Consider the following 15,650-nt stretch of genomic DNA (forward strand, 5'->3'; position numbering starts at 1 on the left):
TTTCCTCACTTGGGTTTTATCCCAGTTGGGTTTTCTCAAGGAGGTTTTTAACGAGGCGACGAGGGGAACACTCCAAGTCAAAGTACGCGAAGGCAAGGCCCTGGTTACTATTTCATTGCTCAACCTCTCACTATTCTCCAGATCGACCAATGAAGGGACTAAATAGACCGGGACTAGGACTGGAACGCCAGCCAATACCCAGAAATCTGTAAATTTCTTCAAGTATGTAACAAATGCAATAATGTCAGGGCAATAAACTTTATACTTACCAGCACATTTTTTCTCAAATTCATGTTATGTTCGACCTTGTTCAAACTAACACCTATCATCCATCGGCCATAACAAAATATAGGTTATGTTCGACCTTGTTCGAACTAACACCTAACGGCTCTCAGCCATAATTAAATCCAGGTTATGTTCGACCTTGTTCGAACTAACACCTCAGCAATTCAGGTTTTGTTCGACCTTGTTCGAACTAACACGTATCGTCCCTCGGCCATAACAAAATACAATTTATGTTCGACCTTGTTCAAACTAACACCTAACGGCCTTCGGCCATAATTAAATTCAGTTTATGTTCGACCTTTTTCAAACTAACACCTGCCGGCCCTCGGCCATAATTAAATACAGGTTATGCTTGACTTTGTTCAAACTAATACCTATCGGCCCTCGGCCATAAATCCAAGTTATGTTCGACTTTTCTGAACTAATACCTACCGACCCTCGGCCGTAATTAACTTCAGGTTACGTTTGACCTCGCTTGAACTAACACCTACCGGTCCTCGACCACAACTTAAATGAAAAGTTATGATTGACCTCGTCCGAACAAACACCTATCGGCCCTCGGCTGCAATCTAACGAAAGGTCACAACCAAATAAGTTGACGACCTCGGCCATGTTCCAATGCATAAACAACACAAGAAAAAACACATAAGTACAGAAAACAAACCACAGGAAAAGAAACAGATGCAGAGAACAAATTTGGCATTTCATACTTAAAATATTTTTACAAAGGCTCATGAAGACGCCGCCAAAAATACACAAAAGTTTACAAAAAAGAGAAGAAGAAAAAACTATTGATCACCACCATCATGATCTCCTCCTCCTTCACCAACTTGGCCACTGGTGCCCTCTCAATCTTGATCCCCTCGCTATCGTCGCCTTCGCCCTCCGGATATGCGGTATCGTACCAAGTGGCCTCCTCAAGTCAATCTACACCTTCACCGGCCTCAGGCGTAGCAAGATCATACCAAAAGCAAGTCGAGCTTCGCAGGCCTTCACACGAACACCTTCAAGGGCTTCATCAGAAACGGACCTCACCACATTCAAATCTCGAAGGATATCTAACTGGGCCTCGGCGTGAATCCACTCCTCCCGAGGGACATTGGGAAAATCCGAAGTATGGGAGGAGGACGGCTGTGCCAGAAGTTGGGCCTTCTTGGCCTCCAAAACAACCACTCGATCATGAAGAACATAGGCCTCTATTTCCAACTCCCCGATCCTTTCATCAAGCCGTTCTTCTTTGAGCCTAGACGTCGTTAGGTCATTCTCCCGCTCAGAACGGAGAGTTCGAATCACCACCTCAAGGGACTCTGCCTTATTTAGAGCCTCTGACCGCGCCGCCTCCGCCTTCTCCAACTCTTCTACTTTCTCTGTGACTTCACCATTAATGATCTCCATCTGAAGGCGGCATTCCTCCAATTGCCTGCGCAGCTCGACCACTTATGCTTGAAGGTCGCCGCACTGGGCCTCCACGGCTCTGCTGACCTCAAGCTCCTTTTCCCTACTCTTCAACGTCCCCTCAAGGATGCTACACTTCTCGATGACTCTCACCAACTCGTCATCCTTCTCCTTCAATTCATCACGGAGGGCCTGCAAATTGCCGCCCTCACCAAACCGCCTGCGAAAATCCCGGTACTTGCCTCGGTACTCAAAATATTTATTTTTCAACCTCCCAAATATTTCCCTATGCTTCTCCTCCCTCCGGGCACTTTCAATCTCCAAAATCACAATCTCAAAAAGAAAAAGAAGGAAGGCATAAATGAAAATACCCCTGCTAACAAAGGCGAAAAGGAGAAGGATAAAATACTAAATACTCACCCTAAGAGCAAGACCGGCTATGCTCCTCGACAAGGTGACATCGCCCAATTCCTTGAGGGTCTCACCCTCTATTTCGGAGCAAAGAGGGCCGAGGGCAGGAACTACGTTCTTCGTATTCTTCAGCAAATCATGATCCATATGGATCACAATGGTCCTCGAAGACCCCTCCAGCCTTACCTCAAGCTGGGTAAACCCTTCCCCCATCATCTTCAGGTCACCCACATCAACGTCTAAACCCGTCTCATAACCTTCTTCAGCAACTCCTTTGCCTATCCCATCGGCCGACAAAGAAGTATCATCAACTGGCGCGAAGTCGACGACTCCTCTTGCCGCGAAGTGTCGAAATCTCTAGTGGCCGGCCCTTCGACCTCCGTCATTGCATGAATGAAGAGACGTACCCCCATCGGCCTCCGCCGACCTCGGAATCTCAGACACCGGCTCGACATCATCTTCGATGACAATGGTCGTCATCTCGCGCAGTGTAAAGTCACCCTCCATTAAGTTAACGGCTCGGGCTTTCCCATCACCAGTATCTATAGACCACCTCTTACGAGGCATCAAATATTCCTCACCAGGTACAAGCTCCTCCTCATCTTCATCTACAAGGCGGTATGGTAATGGGGACGAGGTGCCCACGGTGGAGGAAGGATCTGGACAAGACGCACCAGTAGGGGCCCGAGTAGAGGCAACCGTGACCGAAGAAGAAACCGGGACACGAGCCGAGGTGGACATAGTCGAGGAAGGGGTAGAAGTCGAGGCCTCAACATTTTTCCACTTTCGAAATGCAGGTGTGAGAGCTCTCAACCTCCTCGAGGACCCCCTAGCTGAAATTAAGGGAAGTACAAAGGGAAAAGAAAGTCACCCAAAGTAAACCAGAAAAGAGAAATAACTAAGAAGCCAGAGACGAGAACAACTTACTAGTCGAAGGGAGATGGGGGACAAACCTTTTGAAGAAGCCCAACCACTCGCGTATCCCCACAGTGTGAGGAAGGAGGAGGCGAACACATAGCTGCACAAGAAGGGACATAAGATTAGAACCACGACCAAACACGAAGGAAAAATTGGATACCTACAAACAAAAAGGCATGTACTTACGAGTACAATTCCAAGCCTCAGGTAAACTATCGGTGTTGGCCACCACATCCTCAGTTTTAACAAAGAAAACGTTGGGCAAAAATTGGCGGTTAGTCTTGTCGTCCATCTTCACCACCAAGTATTTACCTCCTCGGTGGCGAAGATTCATCATCATCCCTCAATAAAAGCTGGTGGCAAATAGGTGCGTCAAGTGTCGAAGTGCGAGCTCGAACCCGACAAACTCTGCAAAGTTTGTGATCATCCTTATAAGTTTGTAGACAACCCGGCGTAGAAGGCGCAATACCCAGGATGATGGACCTGTACCGCATCCCACCCGGGAGGGATCAACTCGACGTGATTGGGAAGGCCGTATTTCTTCTTAAGCTCCAACAGATCATCCTCTTTCATCGCCGATTTAAAGGTTCCGGGCTCGGCTTCTGGCAATTTTAAGAAATCAGACTTGGTATTGGGTTACGGGGAACTATCTCCTCCGCCGTAGGGAAGCTTCCGTCCTCGACGGCAGTGGGAACGCTCTCCACCTGAGGGGGAAACATTATTTCTAGAGGGACTGCATTACTTCCCTCGTTAGACTCAGAGGGTACGTTAGGCATGTTTTGAACGAAAGAGAGAGAAAGAGAGAGAGAGAGAGATACCTAACAACGGAGGATTAAAAATGATGAGAATCGCTGGAACAGAGGGAAAAGATGCACAACAATGGAAAATGAGGAAGAGGATATAGAGTTTCGATATAGGAAATTTATAAACTTTGAAATTACACCCTCACATCCCTATTTATAAGGATTCAGGCATCAGAATCGAGAAATCGGAACATTATTACCTGGCATCGGAACCGAAGCGGCATGTCCAATCAAGAGTCCCACGCAAAACGAAGTAGCGCATCAGTAATACGCGTCATGATGGCGCATGACATCGTGACGTCAACCTGATTCGTGGCTAACATAAACTCCAACAAACCGACGCTGAAATGAAGCGTTCGAAGTTTGCGGCTCACAAAGGGCCTCGTTACCAGTTCGCATAATCATCACGACCTGTTCAGCCCGCCCAGCCGATTTGACCACAATGAACAGAATCCGCTTATCAAGCCCGCCTGAGGGCGGCCATAATAAGCGGAGGGAATAACTATATGGTTCAAAATCTAGCATTAGAATATTCTCGCCAAGATAATACTAAGAAGAGAGTTCCCAAGTCGTCGTTCGTCGAAATGGCTCAAAGAAGCAGCGAAGGCTGTGGTCGAAGAGTCAACAAGGGCCGTAGTCAATGCGTCAATAAGAGACGAGGTCGAGGTCGAATACGTCCGGCAGAGCTGTAACGACTAGTTTTCAAGATAGGATATTAGAGAGAATATTCTATTGGATATTCTCTGTACTTGGTCTTTTAGGGTTTCTTAGAAGCATGTTCCATATAAATAGAAAAAAGAGACAATGATAGGGGCATGTGATATTCATTTGTAAGAACACACTTTGACAAAAAGATTCTCCCTCTCTCTTACTAAGATACAAACACCATATTTTTACTATGATTCTTGTCTATATTATTCCATACTTTTCCATCAGATCCGAGAATAACTTGAACATTCAGGATTTGTCTGTCACTCATCATTGTCAGGAGGAACAATCATCTAGTTCATCATTTATTGGGTGAATCATTCCTCCTATTTACTTAAATGTCATTTATTGTTATTCATTGCTATTAAATGCTATATTATTGCTCATGCTTTTTGGAATAATTATTGCATATTGTTATCATTATTCGACCAAATCTATCTGACGTTCATCGCACCCTCGAAAGCTACATCTAGAAATATTACTGTTAATTAAGTTTAACCCATAAATACTTAAATTTAATTATTTAAACTAAGAGTCATATATATTTGGTCAAATAGTTAGAATCTCCTAGATCTTGACTTACCAAAGAGAAACTAGCCTCAGTAAAAGCACAAGTTCGTATTAAATGGCGAAACTAGCCTTAGTAAAATTACTTAAGAGTAGTCGCATCGTTTAATAGTTATTTATTAAATGGATACATAGATATAGATGGCGTGTCTCTCAAGTCCGGCATAAGCGCCAGTACCTCTGCGTGTGCAAGAGAGAGAGAGACTGACATTAGACAGAGACAGAGACAGAGACAAACAAAAGAGAGAAGAGAAGAGGGGACTGTATCTATATGTATCTATATAGTCTTTGTTTACAAAAAGCAGCTCATATATCCAACAAACTCCGCTTTCCATTTTTCACTACAATTTTGTGACTGCTCTTTGCTCCCTTCTCTCTCTGTAAGCCTTCTCTGTTCTCTACTCATCCACACTCCTTTTTCTGCTTCTGCATTTCATCTGTGTTTTTGTGTTTTTTTTTTTTTTTTGATTTGTTGTAGTTACCATTGGAAAATAAATCAGATAATTTTTACTTGGGGTTTTCTTGTCTTGTTGAGTTTTCAAAATGGAAGGAAAAGAACCACTAGAAATCTAGAAAAATAAGGCTTCCCGTATGTACATTGTTTCAAGAATGGGTGAAGAGGGAAAATGAAGGAGCTTTTTGTAGTTTATTCTTCACTTAACTTCTCTCATTATTAACATTCTGTTTGCTGCATTCTTGGTGTTTATTGAGCTTTTGTATTTTGGTTTATATCTCTGTTTAGTGTTTTTTTTTTCAGTGCAAAATTGGAAAGTTAGAAGAAAATGAGTGGGGATCAACACATGGATATGCATTACATGAACAATATGGGGTTTCCTTACAATGTTCCAGAGACTTTCACAGGCTTCTTGGATGGTGTTTCACACACCCCTATGCATTATCATAATAACCCTCTACACATTCAAGATCAGGTAAATTTTTTAACTTTATAAGTAACTTTCTTTCTAGCAGTTGATTTTGTACTGTTTCAGCTTATAAATTGTGACAAGGGAGTAATGCCGCAGTAGAAGTAGCCCCCAATTCAATATATAGGCTCTAATATGCATATTTAGGCTTTTGGTGCTGGAAATAATAGCCTGTTTTATGTTCACTTCCTTTAATGAACTCTTAGGCTGTGTGACTAACCATTTGTTGTTGACTTTATTGTGACAAAAAGAAAGTTTGAAACTTTACTGTAAACAAAGGGTAAAGTTTAGTGACAATGTGTGAAATTAATACATTCTTGTTAGTTTATCTCAAAAATTGCAGTATTTTGAAAGCTGACATTAAATTTCGGAATCTTATGTCCAGGAAAATGCATACTGGTGTATGAATATGAGTTATTGTAAATATGGGTACTCCAATCTTGAGAGTACTTCTTACCATTCTTATGAGACGGGCAGCAACCACCACGTATCAAGACCGGATCTCTCAGAGAGGCCTTGGGAGTATCCTATTCCTATGAATGTTGACGAAGGTGTATCAACTGATGTAATATACGAGGAAAATACAGTCTCCACTGAGGATGCTGCCGCAGAGGAATGTGAGTCTCTACCTCTTTTATCTGGAAATTTAACACTTAAAGTGTATATGCATTTAGGTTTTTCTTTCCCCAACTGGCGGCATTAGATGCAAAATTAGTCAATTTGCCGTTAATAGTAGTTTTTTTACCTTCACATTTAGTCGGCACTAAAAATTCTTTGTACTTTTTCTCCTTTCTCTTTGTGAGATAGGTCATAGGACCATGCATTTGCCTCACTGGTCAAGTTTCATAAATAACCCTTCTTTTTACCCGTAAATGATATTTTGTAGACCCTATTACTTTTTGTTGAAGTTTCAGTATGTCATATAAACAGATACTTCTGCAAGTTATGTGTTATTTAAATACTTATAACATACTGCGATTTTACAGAGTGTAACATATATTTCACAATTCATCAGGTGTTCTACCCCATCAAGATGATTCTAGCCACCAGGTATATTGCTTGTTTCCAATAGAAGAGTTTGCTCCACTCTTTCATTGTGCTTTTGGCAACTTTTTGGATTTTTGATAACTCAATTTATTTATTTATTTGTGTTTAAAATGCTGCCCATTCTTAGCTATTTGTCATTTCTCACAACCTGTCTCTAGTTCTCTGAACTGCTGGATAAAATGATTGTTTAGAATAGAGGATGTTGTTCCGTTAACTTTATCATGTCCTGTATACATACTGGTTGCACTAAACACTTATGTAGAAAACATGAAGTTAAGTTGTGCATTTCCCTGCATTTACTGATATAAATCCACTACATCAACCAAAAAGACGGAGGCAGTGTTTCTCATCATAAAATATCTGTCTTTGACTTTTGCTTTCTCTCATCCTTCTTCTTGAACCTTGAGAATATATAGAAAAGAAAAATAGACAGACAATGGAACCTTGCTAGAAGACCAATATCTATATGGATCTCCTAATTCACCCACTCTAATAATGAACTATATCACTAATTTCTATCGGAATATTAAGCAGTTGAAATCGTACTATCCATGATTCTCTTGTTCTTCAAAGTGTGTGCAGTGTAATAGTCGCCATCATCTTGAGTTAGTTTATGAGTGACTGGATTAACATGCTACTGACTTGTAGCGTGCTAATATCACCTTTATTTCCTTTTGGTAACATGTGCAGGATATTTTGGAAGATGATATTGACCCCGACAACATGACCTATGAGGTATATAACCCTGTTACTCCCATCTCCTCTAACTTGTTTGAATTTTATCTTTGGTCATGTTTGTCAGATGAGCTTGATTTGCAGTTCATTGTAGGGTTTTACAATTAATCTATACAGTCGTTTGAATACCCTGTCCAAGTTGTATTTTTTATTTGATAAGAACTGCTCGATGGAGTGAGGAGGCTTATAACACAGAAAGCTGCAGTTACCATATTGTGACGCTGTCTTACAATGTCAAATTATTGAAGGATGTCAAAGTTTTATCTCTCATACTTGCATAAAGCTAATCCAAGAGTCCAAGGCAAATTACAGGGAAAACCTTTTTCCTCTAGGAGCGACCGAGTCATATCTTTTAAGCTGACTAAATATCTGAAATTATAGAGTTTCTGAAACTCATTCCTCTATCTAGAGGTTCTATTTACCGATCACATTTAAAGAGCGAGAGTTGAAATGCTAAGATAAGCTGTCCGTTGTTGGGATTGGCACCTATAAAGTGAACCTACGCCTATTGCAGGTGTTGTGTAGTTAAAGATGATCGCCTCTAAGAATGAGCACTATCACAGCCCTCTTCGGCTCCTGAAGGAGTGTTATGGTGCTTCAGATATGGGTTGTGGTATGGGTTGCAGCGTTATTTTAGGGACCACTTGTTCATGGTTGTGCTGATTGCTTGTAAACTAGTTGTACTTATCGTTTTGAAGATATATTTTCAATTACTTAAATGTCTGTCTTAGGATGGAAGACATTGACAGAAAAAAAAGGAATAATGGGAATATCTTCCATATCCTTATATTGTCATTTAATTATCTTCTGCATGTCTGTCCAATTTTTCATTTAAAATCTTTTCAATTTCAGTGGCTTTCTTTTTCTTATAGTAAAATAAAGTTGTGTACAGAGTGAGGTATCGCCTAGCTTAATAACTAGCTTGCACAATGCAAATCCTCTACTCCTCCTTCCCTAAACAAAAGTAAAGGAACAGATGGGAGAGACCGAGAGAAGAAAGGACCTGCAGAAAAGAAGAGATATGCACAGAACAAAAGAGCTGTTAATTCTCATAATAAAGCTATTCAGCAGCCACACTAATATATCTTCGTGTTATGACTTGTTCATCAGCTGAAAGTCCATAAGTATGGGAATGGTAGTTCCTACTTTTTATGACTGACTACTTCTTCATTTGATCCAAAAACAATACCCGTCTTTCAGAATGTCTACACCTTCATTTTATCCAACAAAAGAAAAAAAAATCTTCTTCCTGATAACAAATGTTAGACTTTAATGTACTATCTTATACTTGAACGCAATATTGAAATTACATCTGTGTTTTTTGCAATCTATGGCTGCAAAGGTTGAAGAAAGCTGCTGAATGGTAGTCTGAGGTGCAACGTACAGCATTATACTTTTGATATTAATTGGCTTAAAAATTTATCTTTTAATTCTTGATCTTCGTTGATAATATGGATCTCATTATTCAGTCACCCATTATGTGAAACTAATGAGTATTCATGCAAATTTCTACCAACTCCTTCTCCTTGAGCACTGAAATCATAATATTTGTTCATTATCTTGTTCTTAGGATGTGTGCTGTATAACTGGTCGCATCATCTTTACTTGTGAATAGCTGAACCAATTTCATAGATTAGTATACTAAATTTCTGCTTTACTGTTGCAGGAGTTGCTTGATTTAGGCGAAACAGTTGGAACTCAAAGTCGAGGGCTTCCCGAGGAGCTTATTAATTTACTTCCAACAACCAAATACAAGTCTAACAGCATCTTTTCCAGGAAAAAATCAGAAGAGAGGTAAGTTTTACACCGGCACCTTTTTGGACCATTGATCGTAAAAGGTGAAATTTTCCTTTCTATAGTAACCTTTCACTGTATATTGAATGCTTTCATCAAATCTAACATCTTATTTTAGCTACATATTCAAAAAGATCATTACTTCCTTGCCGTCTCAAGAGAGATGGCTAGCAGTACTGGCACACAGAGTAGATAGTTTTTAACTGCTGTAAAGCATTGATATAAGATAATTGTTTGGGGCTTGAGCTAAGATTTTGTTTTCCTCCTATATTTTCCCTTACATAACACAGCAAAACTGTATCTAAGTGAGGGATTGAATTTATTCAAGTAAAATTTTGAGAAGGGGAGCCTTGGAGCAACGGTCAAATTGTCTCCGTGTGACCTATAAGTCACGGGTTCGAGCCGCGGAATCAGTCATTGATGCTTGCATCAGGGTAGGCTACCTACATCACACTCCCTTAGGGTGCGGCCCTTCTCTCCGGACCCTGCGTGAACACGGGATGCTTTGTTAACCGGGCTGCCCTTTTTAATACTTTTGAGCTCATCCTTGATTAATAATCTGCCTTCCACTTCGCCCCCAATCCTCCAAATGTTAAAAAAGAGTATACAAAGGAGAACTCCAAAAAACAATGAAGGGAAAAGTTTGGGAGAAATGATGTCATTTTAATTGCATAGCTTTGCAGGTTTGTTTTGTTGCTTCAATTGTTTGTGTGCGCCACAGAAAGTAGGTCCACTTGAACCTCAGAAACTAGTCTGGCATCTGGGAAGATTATCACTTGATGGATTAACGATAGAGCACAACAAACGTGTTTGACTAGGAAATTCAAATTTTAAGTTATTTGGTAACTTAATCCGCCTAGCTTAGTGCCTATTTTGTGCCAAAACAGATGGCTCTACTTGGGATTTTTTAGTATAACCATGCCTCAAAATTCCCATTTAACCTCAGTACTTGTGTAAAAATATTCAGTTTTGTGATCACTAGGGGGGCACATCTTACATGGATTTCAGTTGCTCCATAAATTCTTAGTCAAAGGATGTTATGTTACCTTCATAAATTTTCTGCTGATCATATGTTAGAGTTCTTATCTTCATCTTTTTTGGTTGATGAATCCTTTATCTTTCACCTCAAAGATTAAATGATCTTTTTTGCATGCAAGCTAGATGTGTCATCTGTCAAATGAGGTACAGACGAGGGGATCGACAGATAAATTTGCCATGCAAGCACATGTACCACACCGAATGCGGCTCCAAATGGCTAAGCATCAATAAGGTATGAAAGTAATAACTATTCTGGCCTCTATGTATCAGAAGTTTGCATTGCATTCTATGAAATCTAACACTAAACTCACTTCGATTTGTCAGACATGCCCCATTTGCAACAAAGAGGTACTCCTTGAAGAATAAAGGCATTGAGTTATAAAATGGTCCATACAGGGTTCAGTTTTAGCAGATTTGCTTCAACGGATTTACTGCAGATTTGGTTCAATGGCTTTACTATCTTCTTCCACTGCCCACTAACATAGAGTAACATCAAATCTTGTATTCGCTTTTCTTAGATCGTGCTTAAAACGCAGGAAAAAGTAATTAAATAGACGCTTATATGTTCACAGCCTTATGTTTTTTTTAGGGAAAGTCTGAATATAGAACTCTTCTTCCTTTTCTTTTTTTGAGCTATATAACGAGCTCCTGACTAAATTCCTCTATTCTTTCTCCATTGTGTTGTGTGTAATTTTACAATTGTTAAGTTGCTTTGAACAACTTTCTTATCCAGGCGGATGCAACTCCTTGTACTTTTAAATTATGGTTTAAGATTTAATTTTTATTAAAATTCTGGTTGATTGTAACACACACACACACACACACACACACACACACATATATATATATATATATATATATATATATATATATATATATAGGGCACGGATGAACCTGTTGACTGTTGCTGAAGAACTACATCCGCTACTGTTCTTATCAAGTTGCAGTGGCCCAGAAAGTAAATAAGGGGGATGGGTCGAATTCAAGTGAATTAGCTTTCTCTTAAGTACATGAAATTTTTTACAAGTTCTGTTCCAAATCTAGCCACCTGCCAAGCCCTTTTACACAATGTGTGTTGGGTTTAAATAGTAGGGATTGAAGGAGTAAAAATTAAATGTTAGTAGGGTTAACTGTTAAGGGTCAAATTTCTCATTGGAACTACGTATATGCAAAGGAGAAAATATATCACTCTTCAATTTGAACAGTACTATCAAATAATTAGAAGAAAATCATCAAAACTTTAACTTAAATGAAGTAAGTAAACCAACTAGTTTTTCTCTCCTTAACCATCCCTGTGGCTTCAACCAAACATATTTAGGCAATTTATTTGAGTGAATAGTAGTATGTCCTTTTCGTGCAGGATTTCCGGGATTTTTCTTCACAAGGATTGTGTCAGTGCATGTTAGCTTCATTTACCTAATACCACTGCACATTAGGCTTCGGGTGGGAAATAGAGAGAGATGTTGTACATTTGTTTTTGTCAAGTTCTTGTAATTAAGGTTCTAGAGATAGTAGGAAATCTAGGTCCAAGTGAATTATACTTATTTATATCATCAACCAGCGTAAAACTTGAGCACAGTTTTGATGGTAAATAAAAAAAAAAATTAAAAGCGATGATCAGTAAACTAGAATATTGATATCCATGTTAATACAAGAGGTGGTAGATGCAGGGTCGTTTCTGCAGATTTGGCAAAAGTTTTATGTACACAAACACATACAAACCCACAAACGGGTGTCAGCGTAAAAAAACAATTATAGAGAGAATTAAATATATATTTCAGAATTTAAATATTGTCAACACAGAAGTCAGAAACCATGATGTCTAAATTTTGGGTTCGGCACCATTGGGACAGACACAGGAGATTTGATTTTGAAGTTTGTTACAAATATTTTATAGCTATATGATTTTTAAAAGAGGTGGATAAAAATTAATTTAAGAGAGCTGTAAATAAAACATATAAAAAATTTATAGGGTCATTTTTTAAAAATTCAAATTGTAAATGAACATATGAGATCTTTTCCTTAACAAGAAACTGATTAACAAATTACTCAATCTATCCTTTGGCTTTAATTTGTCCGGCAACAATTGACTAATGCCTTTTTGGTTTTGGTTGATATATTTTCAAGATGATTATTGCTGCAAGCTCCTAAAGATAAAATTAATTACAATAGTTATCAAAGTAGTAATGAACTTAATTAAGACCTAAAGAAAAAGAAGTTGTCTCTTTCAGTTCAGCACCTGTGTTCATTGAGAGGTCTATTTTTACCACTCTAAACTGTCGGGAAGATAAAGACAGTTGCCATCCTCTCCCCATCCATCTACTTGTTGAGCCTTTCATTTTGGCAGACTCTTTTTGTCCTTAAATTTAAAAAAGAAAAAAAAAAGTGGTCTTATTATTTGGTCACTTTATCTCACATTGCACACACACTTCAGTCTCCCATCACAGCCTAGTACCTTCAAGAATAAGAATATATCCAGTGAGGCACTTTTCTTTTCAATCATAATTTTGTTTATTAAACAACCAATCATAATTTCTTTTTTGTGGTAGCTTTAAAAGTTAGGACATTCAAAAGTTGAGATATTAGAATTCATTCGCAGAAATATAGCGCTACCGTGTAAAGACAGTCCAGTGTACAAAGTATCCAACATTTATGCAAAGTCCAGGAAAGAACCGCATTGTTAGGAATGTAACGGAAACAATATGCCATAATATAGATATTAATAGCTACTTCCATAGTTCGATTAAGTGACCCGTAGATCACCGAATGCTACAGTATAACTCATAATATTTCGTCCATCTTTTCAAACAGGATTAGAAAAAGGTTTGAAGTCAGTTTGTCCAATGACAACAATGTTCTTTTTGTCTGTGTGTGATTATGTCCGTATATTTATTGACCACGTATTGTTCTCTTAGTGAAAGATTAGGCATGTTTGTTTGATCAGTTGTCCTCTTCTTCTCCTTATATTCTTGTTCACTTACAACCCTCTTTTTCTCTTTCCCCTTCTTCCTCCACCTTGATGTAATTCGCACAATCTTTTTCTTTTTTACTTTTTTTTAACCATCTAATATTCAGAACCCATTTAATTAATCTGACGTGTTGTGTCACAAAATAAACCCATTAAAGGAAATGTGCTCCGTACTATCATGGATACATTTACCATTTTCTAGCTTGAATATGAGACATGCGATTAAGAGTATAGAGATCTCATTTATATCACCGCACTCCTTCGTAAACAAGTCGCATAGGCTCGAACTTTCCAGCGAAAAATAATTAGAGCAAAATTTGGGACACGTAGAATGTGGTTAGGACTATCCAATCAGTCCATTTCTTCTTCAGAAGCCCTACACTGTCTTCTATGTGCCCCATTGTGCCCTGTTGCTCTATGTATTCCAACCCCTTACAGGAGTTTGTGGAACGAATATTAATAGAACTTGAGTTTCTGCGAGTTGCTCTATTTTTTTATTTTTCGTAATATTGCTTCATATCAACTACGTTCACATTATGATATTACATTTATTTCTAGTCCAATTAGGAGTTTTTTATTCTTACAGAGACAAGAACTTCTAGTACCCAAAAAGCTAAAAATTTTACGATATTGGACAGAGACCGACTTAAATAGAGCGATAAACATAGTGAAAGATTAATATATAGCGGATTCAGGATTCTGGAGATTGAAGCGTAACTGTTGTAGTAGTATCAACTAACGTGCACATGATCCGCGCTATGAAGGTACGACCATTTTGGGTAATTAATTAACAGACGTGATTTAATTAAGGTAGAAATGGCTGACCGCCATTAAAATATTGATCGGTCGAGGACTACTTGCGTTTTCATTATTTTTTTGATTCTTATTTAACTAACTGTTGAGTTGTCCCATATCGGAGGGCATTTTATGTCTGTGTTCTCCTTATATGATCTTGAGCAATTCTCACTTCATAAGCTAACTTTTGGGATTGAGCTATGCCAAATGTCCATTCTATCACGAACTGTTTAGGCGTTTACCAAAATTTGTAGTGGTAAAGCAAATCGTTTTGAACTTAAACTAGAAATTTATAGAGGGAGAAATGGGTTTTCATTGGTTTATTTGGTCTCATAATTCAACTTTAACTTGCACCTTCAGCAAGAAAGAAGGTCACGACGTCTTTAAAACTAGCCAAGCTAGTAAATTTCGAATATTATATGATTAAACAAAACAATGTTAAGTGTTTAAAAAAATTAAAAACCAAAATTAAAGAGTAGAAAATTTTGGTGGGTGGGGCCCTGGTGGCACAAGAAGAATTGGAGGAGAGCACATATTGAATCCAGTAAGTCAGTAACAAAGAGTAACATCACTTTCGTGAAAGTAATGCAAATAAGGAAAGTAATGCAAATGAGGATTGCAATATATTGCATGACATCATTTATGTATGTGAATAGTGACTTCCAATCATTGCTACACTTTGTTATCTCTTTTTATCTTCTTTTTTCTATTTTTGTTTGCAATTTTAACATTTTATTTTTTCTATTTTCATTTAAGTATGCATTATGATTAAGAAGCCATTGATCAGTCCCTTTCATTTGACCAGAATCACAAAGTGCATGCCTCTGATCCTTTGTTGCCGCTGTTTCCTCCAATGGCAGCTAAAACCCTCATCATAATATTATATATTTTTTTCACTTTTTCTTGGATAAGAATTAATGTTAATTTAATAATTAATTAATTATATAATTGGTTAAATAAGACATATGAAAAGTTACAAGAATGCATTTCACAGTAAACCATTCCACCATTATTAAAAGTGACCTTCTAAAACATGTCGCTTTAAGATGAGTTGTTAGATGTTTTTCATGTTTCGTTTTGGTTTTGCTATTGTATTAGATAATGGACTCTCAATCTAGAGTTTTCTTTTTCCCTTTTCTTGTTTGTGTTTTTGTTTTTTTCTTTTCCTTCAGCCTTCTTTTTTATAAGAGTAAAGAAATTATAATAATGAATAGGTTTTCATTCAAAGGAACTAATTAGGGGTGAAAAGAACTGGTGTAATAA

The 15,650-nt window shown here is 38.3% G+C and overlaps 1 protein-coding gene across 2 annotated transcripts; it reads left to right on the forward strand.

Annotated features, from left to right (window-relative positions):
* The first annotated feature begins 5,231 nt into the window (after positions 1-5,231).
* LOC104095408 (E3 ubiquitin-protein ligase BIG BROTHER) lies at positions 5,232-11,414 on the forward strand. Of its 2 annotated transcripts, none has more exons than XM_009601550.4 (8): positions 5,232-5,467; positions 5,830-6,016; positions 6,396-6,627; positions 7,026-7,060; positions 7,748-7,792; positions 9,459-9,586; positions 10,748-10,856; positions 10,949-11,414. In XM_009601550.4, the coding sequence occupies exons 2-8, from the start codon at positions 5,870-5,872 to the stop codon at positions 10,988-10,990; spliced, it is 738 nt and encodes a 245-aa protein (XP_009599845.1). In that variant the 5' UTR covers positions 5,232-5,467; positions 5,830-5,869; the 3' UTR covers positions 10,991-11,414. The 2 variants fall into 2 exon arrangements, with proteins under 2 accessions (XP_009599845.1, XP_009599844.1); XM_009601549.4 differs by having other exon boundaries at positions 5,845-6,016.
* Positions 11,415-15,650: the final 4,236 nt, after the last annotated feature.

This window comes from Nicotiana tomentosiformis, chromosome 1, assembly GCF_000390325.3.
Source record: "Nicotiana tomentosiformis chromosome 1, ASM39032v3, whole genome shotgun sequence".
Classification (NCBI taxonomy): domain Eukaryota; kingdom Viridiplantae; phylum Streptophyta; class Magnoliopsida; order Solanales; family Solanaceae; genus Nicotiana; species Nicotiana tomentosiformis.

What these genes read in the sequence shown, in the direction of transcription:
- LOC104095408 (XM_009601550.4), top strand. Translation starts at nt 5,870, where the DNA reads ATGAGTGGGGATCAACACATGGATATGCATTACATGAACAATATGGGG. An exon ending in CTCTACACATTCAAGATCAG is followed by an intron (nt 6,017 to 6,395) that starts GTAAATTTTTTA and finishes TCTTATGTCCAG; the next exon opens with GAAAATGCATACTGGTGTAT. An exon ending in GGATGCTGCCGCAGAGGAAT is followed by an intron (nt 6,628 to 7,025) that starts GTGAGTCTCTAC and finishes ACAATTCATCAG; the next exon opens with GTGTTCTACCCCATCAAGAT.